This window comes from Salmo salar, chromosome 01 (genome assembly GCF_965601325.2).
Source record: "Salmo salar chromosome 01, fSalSal1, whole genome shotgun sequence".
Taxonomy (NCBI): domain Eukaryota; kingdom Metazoa; phylum Chordata; class Actinopteri; order Salmoniformes; family Salmonidae; genus Salmo; species Salmo salar.
Window position 1 is genome coordinate 156,400,474 of NC_138291.1, and position 16,027 is coordinate 156,416,500.

A 16,027-nucleotide genomic window follows, 5' to 3' on the forward strand; every position below is an offset into this window, starting at 1 on the left:
AGCTCCATTTCATTTCTTTTTTTATGCTGAAAAACTCCCGCCCTTAACGATTACAAGCATACCCATAACATAATGCAGCCACCACTATGTTTGAAAATATGGAGAGTGGTACTCAGTAATATTTTGTATTGTATTTGCCCAAAACATAACACTGTATTCAAGGCAAAAATGTAATTGCTTTGCAAATGTTTTGCAGTATAACTTTAGTGCCTTGTTGCAAACAGGATGCATGTTTTGGAATGTTTTTTATTCTGTACAGGCTTCCTTCTTTTCACTCTGTCAATTAGGTTAGTATTGTGGAGTAACTACTATGTTGTTGATCCATCCTCCGTTTTCTCCTATCACAGCCATTAAACTCTGTTTTAAAGTCACCATTGGTCTCATGGTGAAATCCCTGAGCAATTTCCTTCCCATCCTGCAACTGAGTTAGGAAGGACACCTGTATCTTTGTGGTGACTGGGTGTATGGATACACCATCTAAAGTGTAATTAATAACTTCACCATGCTCAAAGGGATATTCAATGTTTGCTTTTTTTTTTTTTTTTACCCATCTACCAATAGGTGCTCTTTACAAGGCATTGCAAAATCTCCCTGGTCTTTGTGGTTGAATTTGTGTTTGAAATTCACAGCTTGACTGAGTGACCTTACAGATAATTGTATGTGTGGGGTATAGAGATTAGGTAGTTATTAAAAATCATGTTAAACACTATTATTACACACAGTATGACCTTAACAAAGGGGTTGAATACTTATTGACTCAACATTTCAGCTTTTCATTTTAAATGTATTTGTAAACATTTTTAAAAACATAATTCCACATTGAGATAATGGGTTATTGGGTTTAGGCCAGTGACCAAAAATCGCAATTTAATCTGTTTTAAATTCAATCTGTAACACAACAAAATGTAGAAAAAGTAAAGGGGTGTGAATACTTTCTGAAGGAACTGTAGTATAAAAGTACCTGTTTGTGAGATAGTGATCTAACCATCTTGTCAAATGTTCAGGGGGGGGGGGCTTTTGAAAAGAATCTAACATTTAAATTATGGATAAGATACTGATGAATATTACGAGATCAGTCTCCCCCCCCAAAAAATCGAAATATTCTAATTCTGGATAAACACACTCATGATTCACAATCAGGGGCGCAACTTTGGTTTTAGAAGTGGGGGTTACATAACTTTTCATTTTTTTTAAAATCCAGGGATAAACACTCCAAACGGTCTACCCAACTGCTCGGAGGCATCCGCATGGTCCTAAAGCACAGCACACTGCACCGTTGCCTCGTTTTGTATCACATTCTAATGATAAAACTGTGGGGGGACAAAAATGCAAATTCAGAATGTGGGACTTGTCCCAGTGAAGGTTGTGCCCCTGCTCACAATTAAAAGGCTACATCAGTTGAAGTGTTCTCTTTTCTCTTTGTGTCAAAATGTATAGTAAAAAATATGTTCTGATATAACCCACCATCATGGGTTTAAGTTCAACTGTTAAAAATGTCAAACACAAACCATATTTTATCACCCCTCCACATGAAAGTGCTCCCTTCTAAGAACAACATATCGAAGAAGAGGTTGGGTTTGACTACAGGGTTAAATTAAGTTCTACCCCCAGAATGCTGTATGATATTTGTATTAATACATATATTTCATCTTTGCTTTTTGTTTCATCACAATCTGTGCCCGATCTTATAGAAAGGTCTAGGATTACCTTTACTGTCCATATCACACAATGTACTATGGTATAATGTCATCCATTGTAGTGAGACGTTGGGGCCTCTACCCAAATGCATGCCAACATACTGTAAACATACCATTGAATTGTCATAGCATGACAGAGCTCACAAAACGGGAGCTCATAATGAACTATTCTATTCATATTGCATCCAGTTCTTTATTTGAATAAATTACAGTTGCCTTTCTGCAATGTGTGTCCTGTCTCTGTCACATTATTGTTGAGTTTTTTTTGCAGAATCGTATTGTGCACTTGTTTTTTCGGGCCATCATAGGTGTAATGCCCAATGATGTGTATACATTGGTAATGGCCAAATTTTATGAAGCTACATCAACTTTTACTTTACACAAAAATGACCACCAGAGTGCATCCTATCCCATTTCATGATACAGGATGCACTCTGCACATTCACTGCCTTGGTAAAAAAAAATGCCTATAGCTGAATAATACTTCTTATTAATCAAGATAAGCCTAATAGGTGAATGTATTATCAGATTTGTACAAACCAGCTTCAAGCAAACTTGTTGAATGTCTATGGTAAATGTATTTCATGTAGGGAATAGGGATTTTCGTGTTCTTTAATAAATTAAGAGTCGTTAATTTATTATAATATGATATTCAGATCAACATTTTGGGAGGACATCTAGACTTGCTATACATACGTGAAAATGTTAAGAGAACAAACGGTTCTTCAGAATATGAACGTTTCTCATTGCGACAGTGGCAGCTGTCTGTGTTGTGGTTGGTGTGGTGTGTGGGAGGGAAAGAGAGCCACTAGGCAACACTTTCATCGGTCTCACTTTTTACGGAGTGACAGGATGAAGCGCAGTGAGCCCTGTAATTGCAGGGTGTTCCCAAGGCAACAGATAAGGCATGCATTTCGTCATCCTGTTTGGGTTCAGTTTCTGAAAAACAACTGAGACTGACGGTGACAGATTGAGACTGACGCATTGATTGCTCTGTTTGGTCGAGACCTGCATGAACGCAGTAACATTTAAAGTGTTGCGGCGCTCGCGCCATTCTAGTCATTGCATCTTCTATGGGAAATATATATTTTAATCTATTACGCAGCCGAGGAAGTTCATTGAAGAAAACGCTTGTCTACACAACAGGTTGCCGCAGTAAGTAGCATATACATGTAAAACTTGACAGTGGCTATTTTGTAGCCATCAATTAAAGCCTATAGTTTACAAAGTTTACAAATATCACCTGATAACATGGTTTGTTTTACGCTTTGAACGCACGCACACTTGCAACTTTTTATCTTTTAGCTCAGTTCCAATATATTTCCCCCGCTGCTATGCTTTCACAGTAGCCGACGTCCAAATGGGAATCGTGTGAAGAATTTACTTGTGATTGAACATACAAGACACAAACTAGGATACACCTCGGAATGATAGGTGAACTTTCGAATGATATCATATCCCAATAAAATTAGAAATCTTATGCAGCATCATGCAACAGTTTATTATATCCTTGGCATACACTTACACATCCTAAAATATAATACATTTTTTTTTAATGCAAGTAGGGCTTAATAACTAGTCTGAACCTTAAAATACCTGTAACTTGATCATACATGAGTAAGTGCCAGTGGCGGCTGGTGCCGTTTAAGGTAAAGGAGGATGACACTTTTTTTTTATGAACATGGCCTTATTTCTATTACAGCATATTGGATGACTGTCATTCATATGCCTTACAAAAAAAGATTGCAGTCAGAATGCAATATTACTACAGTTAGAGTGCAGTTTAACTGCAGTATTCTGCAAATACTGTGTCCAAAATATAACCTTTTTTTAATTGCAGTAATTTTGCATTGTAACTGCAGTTACAGTGCAGTTCAACTGCATTACACTGCAGTTATTCTGCAGTCATTCTGCAATTACTGTGTCCAAAATACCACAGTTGACTGAAGTTACTGCAGTTTCAAAACGGCAATCTTTTTTTGTAAGGGACTCCATTCACCCAGCTCAATGTAACATCGATAGGTTTAGGCTACTACATGATACTATAATTTTCCCTGTACCCACTGAGGTTGCTATAACCTAGCCTATGAATGAAAGTTTACAACGTAACTTTTTTTTTACAACAACAGGTCAAGAGATTTGAGTAATCAAGGTGACAGACAGTGACACATTCAATACCGCTTTGCACACACTTTCTTGCATCTCTAGCTGATCTAGGGTGTAATCATTACTCCAACAGCTTCAAACAAGAGTTTCTATTGGACAAATTCAGGTATGTTTATCCCCGTTTCGTTCAGTTGGTTTTGGTTGAAGAAACTTTTTTTTTCAGCAGAATCGGCACAATGAATACACCACTGATCACAAACAAACACAGTTCACTTTCATAGCAGCCACATACAAACAGCTCGTTGTATATATAATTCCTTCTCGCATCTATCTATGCACTCTCTTCCTCACCTTTTCCCTTCGCTTGTCGACTTCAGGGCACAACACATTAGATGTCTGTGACCAGGCGAAAACTCTTTCCAAGCCAAACCTTTATATCATGACCTGCTACATACAGCCTACATTGTTGTCACGTCATAGTCAACATAGGTACTAGAACTAACAAGTTAGTAATCCCGCTACAATCATGCAGTACAGTCAGCAGCGTGCAGTTACACCGGTGGGCCCAGGTGGCAATACATTTATAAAATCAAAAGCTTACCTTGACTTGGAAGAGTTCCAATGTTGGATAGACATAGCCAGCTAGCTAACATATCATCCCTCTCTGTTTGAGCCTTGTGTTTGAGTAGGCTAAAATAGGTAGCTGTCTCCTGCTTCTCCTTAATTTTGGAAGAAATTAATTTGTTCAAAACTATTCAACAATTGTCTTTCTCTCTCTCTTTGAGGCATCTACTCACCACATTTTTTGCACTGCATTGCTAGCTAGCTGTAGCTTATGCTTTCAGTACTAGATTCATTTTCTGATCCTTTGATTGGGTGGACAACGTCAGTTCATGCTGCAAGAGCTCTGATAGGTTGGAGGACGTCCTCCAGAAGTTGTCATAATTACTGTGTAAGTCTATGGAAGGGGGTGAGAACCATGAGCTTACTAGGTTTTGTATTGAAGTCAATGTACCCAGAGAAGGACGGAAGCTAGCTGTCCTCCGGCTACACCATGGTGCTACCTTACTGAGTGCTGCTGAGGCTACTCTACTGTAGACCTTCATTGCCGAACAGTATGTTCCAATCAATTATTTCGTTACATGTGAATATATTTAGTATAGTTTTATCTAAAAATGATAACTTTTAATGTTTCACTATTCATTTTTTCTTCTGAAATTCACCGAGGAGGATGGTCCTCCCCTTCCTCCTCTGAGGAGCCTCCACTGGTAAGCACTGAAACATGGAACAGGTGCTCTCTTGTTAGGTCCCTATATCATCCAAACTACACAAGTAGCCTACTGAAAGTGCAAATTCAAATCTGTTCCTTGCAGTAATAGTTTTATCACCAAGAGTGTGGAATGTTTCATGTGTGTTATGTGGTGTGGTAGTGACACTTGTTTGCATGTCTAATCACATTTGTCCCTGTCTGTGTGCTTTGTGTTCATTGTGTTTGTGTGTGTGTGTGTGTGTGTGTGTGTGTGTGTGTGTGTGTGTGTGTGTGTGTGTGTGTGTGTGTGTGTGTGTGTGTGTGTGTGTGTGTGTGTGTGTGTGTGTGTGTGTGTGTGGTCTGGTCTCTCAGCTGCTGGACAAAGGCACTAACTTCTGCTGGTCTTGCTTGGGTTACACACACTGTGGGACTGACTGTGCACCTTGTCCTGTTCACCCCGACAAGATGCATATGAATAGCTTACTGAATCGATGGAGTAAGTAATACACTCTTCTAGTCCAACCATAAGCTCCTAACAGCATACTTACTACTTTCCTCCTTCATTTGCGCTCAATTCCTCACGTTTTTCCCCAAAAATATTATTGGGCCCACTCAAATATAATTCTAATGGGGCAGCCTTCTTATTGGTCAACAATAGACAGACCATCTCTTGTTGTCAAATTGACTGGCTCCAGCAATCCTCTTGTTGTCAATTCAATAACGGATTAGTTAATTTGAGACCAGTGAGACGGTTTGTTTTTGAGTTGTTACTTCTAGTACCTTTAACACGTTTCCCTCCCTTGAAAGAAAATAATTGGAGAAAAGCTCTTGTTGAATGTGATTGCATTGCTTTAATCCTATCTGTGCACCCCATGATTTTACATTGCTTTAATCCTATATCTGTGCACCCCATGATTTTACATTGCTTTAATCCTATATCTGTGCACCCCATGATTTTACATTGCTTTATTATCCATCAGCACGGCAAGTTCTTCACATTTTTCAGGGGCTTAGTTTACATAGAATATGTTTACATGAAATATGGCTTGTCTAATGATCTAACCTAAACTTAGTTTGTGCCAAGCCAGTCACAGTGATAAAGTAGGTCTAAACTTGTTGAAATCATGAGTTCCTTTTCTACCTAGTTACACTCGAAGTTGAAGGAAATAGATTGTACAGTAATAAATATAATGTACATGTCATTAGACATGTTATGGGAATTACAGGATAATAACATGACTGGCCAATTATTTCTCTTGATTGACTGTTTTGAGTATGGTGAACAGTGGGGTAAACTCCTACACTCTGCTGTGTTCCACACATTTACATTTATTTTTCTTGTGGGGGACGTAAGAGAAGACATATGAGATATAAGGGTAGGCGGTGAACATTGGAGATCTAAGGGTAGGCAGGGGACATAGGGGACCTAAGGGTAGGCGGGGGCTTGATGCATTGCCGTGAATTTATTACTCTACCCAGGAGCAGGGAATATCAGGAACTGTGCTACTGCCACCCAAACAAGGAGGACAGATCATAAATCAGTTATTAATATCAGACAACAGAACAGGCATTGTGAGTCTTCAGTACAGGAGGCTCTATAACAGGGAGCTTGTGCATACAGTAGAGTTGATGTTCAGTAGGGGTACAGTTCATACAGTACTTGATAAACAGGTAAGACAGATTAAGTTTACGTTCTTATAATTCACATACTGTATTTATATATTTATATGTACAACAGTATGTGGACACCCATTCAAATGAGTGGATTCTGCTATTTCAGCCACACCCGTTGCTCACAAGTGTATAAAATCAAGCACACGGTCATGCAATTTCCGTAGACAAACATTGGCAGTAGAATGGCCTCACTGAAGAGCTCAGTGACTTTCAACGTGGCACCGTAATAAGTCAATTCGTCAAATATCTGCCCTGCTAGAGCTGCCCCAGTCAACTGTAAGTGCGGTTATTGTGAAGTGGAAACGTCTAGGAGCAACAACGGCTCAGCCGAGACGTGGTAGGCCACAGCTCACAGAACGGGACCACCGAGTGATGAAGGCCGTAGTGCGTAAAAATTGTCTGTCCTCGGTTGCAATACTCACTACCAAGTTTCATACTGCCTCTGGAACAATGTCAGCACAATAACTGTTCCTCGGGAGCTTCATGAAATGGCCGAGCAGCCGCACACAAGGCTAAGATCACCAAGCGCAATGCCAAGCGTCGGCTGGAGTGGTGTAAAGCTCTCCGCCATTGGACTCTGGAGCGGTGGAAATGCGTTCTCTGGAGTGATGAATCACGCTTCGCCATCTGGCAGTCCAACTAATGAATCTGGGTTTGGCGCATGCCAGGAGAACGCTACCTGTCCCAATGCATAGTGCCAACTGTAAAGTTTGGTGGTGGACTAATAATGGTCTGGGGCTGTTTTTCATGCTTCGGGCTAGGCCCTTTAGTTCCAGTGAAGGGAAATCTTAGCGCTACAGCATACAATGACATTCTAGACAATTCTGTGCTTCTAACTTTGTGGCAACAGTTTGGGGAAGGCCCTTTACTGTTTCAGCATGACAATGCCCCCGTGCACAAAGCGAGGTCCATACACAAATGGTTTGTCGAGATCGGTGTGGAAGAACATGACTGAAAGCCCTGACCTCAATCCCATCGAAAACGTTTGGGATGAATTGGAACACCGACTGTGAGCCAGACCTAATCGCCCAACATCAGTGTCTAACCTCACTAATGCTCTTGTGGCTGAATGATGCAGGGACTTGCATCCAATGTTCCAACATCTAGGGGAAAGCCTTTCCAGAAGAGGCGAGGCTGTTATAGCAGCAAAGGGGGGACCAACTCCACATTAATGCCCGTGATTTTTGAATGAGATGTTTGACGAGCAGGTGTCCACATACGTTTGGTCAAGTAGTGTATATTTACACTACATGTATATCTAGTGTAACTGAAGATTCCATTAAATATCAGCACATTTTGTAGAAATATTTGTATGAATGAAATTATTTGCATCAGCCTTTGTAAGAGAAACGCAAAGACTGTGCGGTTCCTCAGGCTCAGAGACATAATCTCCTCTCATGGCGTTCCAATGACGAGGTCAGATCTTTGACCCTGTGTCCTCTGTGAGTACAAAGCCTTCCTCAGATCTATGCATCATTGTCACTCATTTAGAGAAGGAATGAGAAACGCTCTTAAGAATGTTCTCTCCCTCTAGGAGTGATGCACGTTTTGTCTGTGCTTTCTGTTTGCCAAGTACTGTTGTTGGTTATGTTAATACTAATGCTATATTCTGTGGTGTTTCACTAATGGAAAATAGTTTGTGGCAGCCATCGATTGTTCAGTGGGAGCAAAGTAGCTGAATGAATGTGCGTAGGTCATCTGTTTGGGTTGGTTTACTGACCAAAACAAAGGAGAACAACGTGGTCGATTCATAAGGGGCTTAACAGCGCCAGTTAGCCCTTATCTGTGTGGCACAACGATGGCACGCAATCCTTGGCTGAACTCTGCCATGAGGTGACCATCTCTACATGATGTAAACACAGAGGGTAATGTTGGCCGTATTCAGATGCATGAAGGACTTGTGTTTGTATGCAGATGGATCTGGTGTGATTCTGGAGGTTGGCCATAGGTCATTTTCAGCTTTGGTTACTCAATGTGGAACTGTGACACGTGTCGCTTAGTTCGCCGGTCATCCAGTAGGGCTTAAATACTTGTCAGGTCATAATTGGGGAGCATAGAGTGATCATGAGGAACAAGGTTACATTAAGCTAAGGGTCAAGGCCTCGGAGCGGAGGGCTAACCCTTCATAAAAAGTCATTAGCACGACTGTCTGCATGTTTACTTGAAAAGTATCTACTTTAAAAGCCTGGCTACACAATTGAACTGAAAACAAACTGAATCCCACATGAAGCTGCCCCATTGTGCATAGTTCTGGTCAGGGAAAAAGTTAATACCCAGTAAACAGTTTTCATACCCATAGTTTGTTTACTTGGTGTAACATTAGCCTTCCCTGTAGCTCAGTTGGTAGAGCATGGTGTTTGCAACACCAGGGTTGCGGGTTTGATTCCCACGGGGGGCCCGCACAGAAAAAAAATGTATGAAATGTATGCATTCACTACTGTAAGTCGCTCTGGATAAGAGCGTCTGCTAAATGACTAAAATGTAAATGATGTAAAATGTAGAACCCCGAAATATCCTATCTATTGGATTGGAGTTTCTGTGGGTCTCTGATGGTGTGCCAGCTAGGAGGCACAGTAGTACAGGGTACCAGTGGTACAATAGAGAGTTCACCACCAGTAGCAGACTGCTCCAGCTGTAGTTAGGTAGTGGTTCTGGGCAGGGATGTGGAATGTGACAGGGCTGTGAGGATTAGTTGAACCTTTGAACATCATATTGTTCTGTACTCAGGCACCTGGCCTGGTACTGGCTGCTTTGGCACTACTGGAGACTGGTGGGCCCCAGATACCCATTCTGAACCAGAGCCATACAGATCTCTAGGCCAATCTGAACCATTCACCATCTTTTCACTCCAACCAATGCAGGAGCTGGATAGTAATGCGTTTCGCTACACCCACAATAACATCTGCTAAGTATGTGTATGTGACCAATAAAATGTTATTTGATTTCATCTGTCTCTGGTTGGTTGTGTGTTTATCAGAACGCTGATCCAGTTATTAAGCTACCAGACCTCAGTCACTGACCTCTGATTGATACTCTGAGTCTGACTTTAATAATACACTTGACACTTACTCAAGACAATGTGACCGGGGGAAGGACAATGGGTGATTTAAAGGAATAAAATACACTATGTCTCTCATGTCAAATATAATGACCACGTCATTAGGAGCTGAGAATACCCTGCCCAATACTGTTGAGTCATGAGTAAGTTTAAACTTTGAGTTTTAAGCAACACGATAATAATATCTCTTTGTTTAAAACAGGGTAAATCCATTTGAATTCAATCACGTTTTGACAGAATCCCTTTTGTTTTAAACAACATGACATGTTCATGTTGTGTCTCAACCGATGGTGGGCACAACACAAAAAACTCAGATGTAAAATAGGATCTTAGCTACCACAGAATTGGAGCTTACCTGTTTTTAGATCATTGGCATTAATGTTTTTTCAAGAAATTATAAAATGTTTGACAAACCTGTTTTGTAAGCTTTAAAATAATATCAATCTCAAAAGGTTTATCTTTTCCAGTGATGAAGACATGGTTGTCTCATGCTATGGTGGAGTATGCAAAAGGTGTACACTTTGAGCGCTTTTATCTCTTGAATGTTTGGCATTCAGGTCCAAAAAGTCACTTTCGTAGCATTTCTACAATGGGCAAATATGTATGGAAGGTTTTGTTCCAATCGAAAGGGGTGCTGTCAAAAAGTTATTGAATTCAAATGGATTTACCACAAAAAAAAGTTGTTTAAATGCCTTGATTTAATAACTTTCCCAGAGCAAGCCCCTATAGAGCTAAAGGAGTGCCTAAATGATGTAGCATTAAGAAGACTTTTGTCAAATCCCTCTACTTGGACAGGACAGACCGTGACTAGCAGTGGATCTTCATGGCTTTAGGCTTCCCTGTGGAAAACTGTGAGGACTGATAGACAGATAATGAGAGATCATTGGGTATTTGTTATTGAGACTGTGTGCATGTGACTGGTGATTTTACAGCCAGCTCAGTCAACTGTTTACAAAGTTGAAAGCGTTCAAAGAACTGCCATTCACATGGAAAATATGTATAGTACAGTCCCACACCCTGATGTCAATGTTATGCATGTTGAACCTTCAACTTAGCCTGGGTGGTTTCCTTAAATAAAATCATTCCAGCAGTTTACAGTGAGGGGAAAAAAGTATTTGATCCCCTGCTAATTTTGTACGTTTGCCCACTGACAAAGAAATGATCAGTCTATAATTTTAATGGTAGGTTTATTTGAACAGTGAGAGACAGAATAACAACAAAAAAATCCAGAAAACGCATGTCAAAAATGATTTGCATTTTAACGAGGGAAAGAAGTATTTGACCCCTCTGCAAAACATGACTTAGGACTTCGTGGCAAAACCCTTGTTGGCAATCACAGAGGTCAGACGTTTCTTGTAGTTGGCCGCTAGGTTTGCACACATCTCAGGAGGGATTTTGTCCCACTCCTCTTTGCAGATCTTCTCCAAGTCATTAAGGTTTCGAGGCTGACGTTTGGCAACTCAAACCTTCAGCTCCCTCCACAGATTTTCTATGGGATTAAGGTCTGGAGACTGGCTAGGCCACTCCAGGACCTTAATGTGCTTCTTCTTGAGCCACTCCTTTGTTGACTTGGCCGTGTGTTTTGGGTCATTGTCATGCTGGAATACCCATCCACGACCCATTTTCAATGCCCTGGCTGAGGGAAGGAGGTTCTCACCCAAGATTAGACGATACATGGCCCCGTCCATCGTCCCTTTGATGCGGTGAAATTGTCCTGTCCCCTTAGCAGAAAAACACCCCCGAAGCATAATGTTTCCACCTCCATATTTGACGGTGGGGATGGTGTTCTTGGGGTCATAGGCAGCATTCCTCCTCCTCCAAACATGGCGAGTTGAGTTGATGCCAAAGAGCTCCATTTTGGTCTCATCTGACCACAACACTTTCACCCAGTTGTCCTCTGAATCATTCAGATGTTCATTGGCAAACTTCAGACGGGCATGTATATGTGCTTTCTTGAGCAGGGGGCCTTGCGTGCGCTGCAGGATTTCAGTCCTTCACGGCGTAGTGTGTTACCAATTGTTTTCTTGGTGACTATGGTCCCAGCTGCCTTGAGATCATTGACAAGATCCTCCCGTGTAGTTCTGGGCTGATTCCTCACCGTTCTCATGATCATTGCAACTCCACGAGGTAAGATCTTGCATGGAGTCCCAGGCCGAGGGAGATTACATTTACATTTCAGTCATTTAGCAGACGCTCTTATCCAGAGCGACTTACAGTTGTGAATGCATACATTTCATACATCTTTTCCTCAGTTCTTTTGTGTTTCTTCCATTTGCGAATAGTCGCACCAACTGTTGTCACCTTCTCACCAAGCTGCTTGGCGATGGTCTTGTAGCCCATTCCAGCCTTGTGTAGTTCTACAATCTTGTCCCTGACATCCTTGGAGAGCTCTTTGGTCTTGGCCATGGTGGAGATTTTGGACTCTGATTTCTTCTGTGGACAGGTGTCTTTTATACAGGTAACAAACTGAGATTAGGAGCACTCCCTTTAAGAGTGTACTCCTAATCTCAGCTCGTTACCTGTATAAAAGACACCTGGGAGCCAGAAATCTTTCTGATTGAGAGGGGGTCAAATACTTATTTCCCACATTAAAATGCAAATCAATTTAACATTTTTGACAAGCGTTTTTCTTAATTTTTTTGCTATTCTCTCTCACTGTTCAAATAAACCTACCATTAAAATTATAGACTGATCCTTTCTTTGTCAGTGGGCAGACGTACAAAATCAGCAGGGGATCAAATACTTTTTTCCCTCACTGTATAACACACACACACACACACACCACACACTCTCCCAAAATGCACACACAGGCCGACATACACTTTATGGAAGCAGCAGGTTGTGACCCCGGTAGACAAACCATCTTAGGTAACAGGAAGTAACCTGAGAGAGCCGTGTCATAGAGGCTGAGGCCAGAGAGCGAGGGCGCAGAGAGCTGTGTCACAGGGGCTGAGGCCAGAGAGGGAGAGGGCAGTGCGGTGCCACAGGGGCTGAGGACAGAGAGCGAGGGAGCAGAGTACCGTGTCACAGGGGCTGAGGACAGAGAGCGAGGGAGCAGAGTGCCGTGCCACGGGGGCTGAGGCCAGAGAGGGAGAGGGCAGAGTGCGGTGCCACAGGGGCTGAGGCCAGAGAGGGAGAGGGCAGAGTGCGGTGCCACAGGGGCTGAGGCCAGAGAGGGAGAGGGCAGAGTGCGGTGCCACTGGGGCTGAGGCCAGAGAGGGAGAGGGCAGAGTGCGGTGCCACTGGGGCTGAGGTCAGAGAGGGAGAGGGCAGAGTGTGGTGCCACAGGGGCTGAGGACAGAGAGGGAGGGAGCAGAGTGCCGTGTCACAGGGGCTGAGGACAGAGAGGGAGGGAGCAGAGTGCCGTGCCACAGGGGCTGAGGACAGAGAGCGAGGGAGCAGAGTGCCGTGTCACAGGGGCTGAGGACAGAGAGCGAGGGAGCAGAGTGCCGTGCCACAGGGGCTGAGGACAGAGAGCGAGGGAGCAGAGTGCCGTGCACCAGGGGCTGAGGACAGAGAGCGAGGGAGCAGAGTGCCGTGTCACAGGGGCTGAGGACAGAGAGCGAGGGAGCAGAGTGCCATGTCACAGGGGCTGAGGACAGAGAGCGAGGGAGCAGAGTGCCGTGCCACAGGGGCTGAGGACAGAGAGCGAGGGAGCAGAGTGCCGTGCCACAGGGGCTGAGGACAGAGAGCGAGGGAGCAGAGTGCCGTGTCACAGGGGCTGAGAGCGAGGGAGCAGAGTGCCGTGTCACAGGGGCTGAGGCCAGAGAGGGAGAGAGCAGAGTGCTATGCCACAGGGGCTGAGGACAGAGAGCGAGGGAGGGAGAAGTTACCCAACCACAGCTCTAGGGTTCCACTACACTGAATTATTGATCCAGCACATCAAGGCAAAGCCCAGGCAGGCCAGAAGCCGATCCACTTACCATCAACACAAGTCCCAACCCTGCCAGCTATCCGTGCAGCATCATGTCACAGGCACCATAAATTAATCATTATCCACGGGGGGGGCGGCCCATTTGTAAAAGCTCAATTTCGTCACTATTCAACCTGATCTTTTGTGTTGCATTGCCCATAAGGATCTTACACTAACTGTATTGCATATGAGAGTGATGTACACTTGTATATTGTGTGTGAAATAATGCATTGAGTCTGAGCCGGTCTGTGATGCTGGCCAGTGTAAGATTGTTGTTGATCAAGTTTATTTTTATATTTTTGTGCTCATCACATCACCCACACAAGGCAGGCCTTGTTCTTTTTGACTCCCCCCGCCTCCTCTCTGGCCCTCTCAGAACAAGTGTTATGAAATCAACTGCTGTCCATTTGTGTGTGAGGGCTGAGTGGCGCTATGATTGTTTAGTAGTGGGCAGCCCTCCACATGTTCTGACATGTTTAACCAAGCTTGTTCCATGATTGCCTCTGTCTCTCACTGTCTATCCATACTGATACAAAGTACATACCTTACTCCCACTAGCACAACCACATTCTCTTTTCAGTAGCTTGTATACTCAGACATTTTAGTCTCAAACATGAATTTCCCCTTGTAAACTACAGTCAGTCAAAGAATGACACAGAGTTTGCGTAATGCTCCAGAGGACCACTCAGAATACACCCTCATACATGCAAGGCATAGTGTTCAAGAAGGCAGGTTAGCCCACACAAACTCAGCTAGTTCTCATGAATCTGCACATGCGCACACACACACACACACACACACACACACACACACACACACACACACACACACACACACAGCCTTGGTATGAGGAAGGCCTTTCTGCCCACTCTCCTGAAAGCTCTGAGAGTTTTAGTGGGAGAGTATGTGAGGGGGAAGCAGAACTCTGCCAAAATGCTTTCTCATTTTGAACGGTCACAATGTGAAACATCAAGTTCAAAATCTTCTCAGTCCTAAAATAAAAATGCATTGGTAGGGGACCAGCCAAGCAGGTTTCAGGAGTGTTGAAAACAATGACTTCATCGTAAAAGGAAAAAATATGACGCGTGTGCGTGTCATGCACAATAGGTGACAGCTCACGCAGTGTCATGTGTCTAACACATGTGAAGAGCCATGTTCTAGTTTGTGAAGCAGAAAGGTAAAATATGAACTATCAGGTGTTGATTTGACTGTCTCTCTGTTTATCTGTACTGTACACCATGGTTGCATATACAGTGGAATGAGAACAGATTTCTTTGTCCACATTCATCAGCAGAAAATAACCCCATGCCTACTATAAAATATGGTGGTGGATCTTTGATGTTATGGGGCTATTTTGCTTCCACTGGTCCTGGAGCCCTTGTTAAGGTTAATGACATCATGAACCAACCCAGTACCAGAACGTTTTTGCCAAAAACCTGGTTCTCTGTCAGGAGGCTGAAACTTGGCTGCAAGTGAATCTTCCAGCAAGACAATAACCCCAGCACACATCAAAATCCACAAAGAAATTGTTAATTGGCCATAGAATCAACAGTTTGCAATGGTCTTCTCAGTCTCCAGACTTGAAACCCATTGAAAACCTGTGGTTTGAATTGAAGAGGGCAGTCCGTAAGCGCAGGCAAAGGATATCAAGGATCTGGAAGGATTCTCTATGGAGGAATGGTCTAAGATCCTTCGCAACGTCTTCTCCAACTCAAAACATTTTAGAAAAAGGCTCATTGCTGTTATCCTTGCAAGGTGAGGTATTGAAAACGGGTGTCAACAATTTTGACCCATACCTTTTTTTTGGACCAAAAATAATGACTTGCTCTTTCTCTGAGCAATTGTATTAGAGAAAAATAATATAATTTCCACAAAATGTTATAATACAATATAGCTTAGTATTTGAATTATTTATTTAGTACAGTAATTTTTGCTCATCTTTATGAATGGTATAAATAGTTTTGGACCCAACTGTATATTCCATAGTGCTGAAAGTCTCATGTTGGAATGAAAGAGATCAAAGGGCAGTGTATGCAGAGATGAGTAGAAGCAATCTTTTCACAAATCTGAGAGAGAAAGCAGGATTTGATCTTTAGTGAGATGAGACAAGGTCAACAGATTTCAGATCCATTTCTCTATGTAAATCCCTTAATAATCCCTTCTGGGACCTAAATGGGCTGATGATGAATCCTATATGGGCCTGTAGAAAGGCTTTAGCTCTACTGTAAGTTGTCTAACATGTCCTCTGTATACAACATTATGCCTTGTTTACGTCAGCTGGATTTTGTAATCAGCTGCGATAGGGGAGCTTTGTACCAGTACACTACATG

The 16,027-nt window shown here is 42.7% G+C and overlaps 1 protein-coding gene across 3 annotated transcripts in view; it reads left to right on the forward strand.

The window, feature by feature from the left end:
• The first annotated feature begins 2,528 nt into the window (after positions 1–2,528).
• LOC106566205 (dual specificity testis-specific protein kinase 2) overlaps positions 2,529–16,027 on the forward strand; it is a 30,752-nt gene continuing 17,253 nt past the window's right edge. For 2 of the 3 annotated variants that reach the window (XM_082955413.1, XM_014134109.3), the window contains exon 1: positions 2,531–2,852. Coding sequence is in view for 1 of the 3 variants with exons in the window: in XM_014134079.3 (XP_013989554.1) it covers positions 2,771–2,852 (82 nt within the window). In the remaining 2 variants the exon portion in view is untranslated. Of the gene's footprint in view, positions 2,853–16,027 lie in introns of all 3 variants that reach the window. The other variant, XM_014134079.3, reaches the window with a different exon arrangement.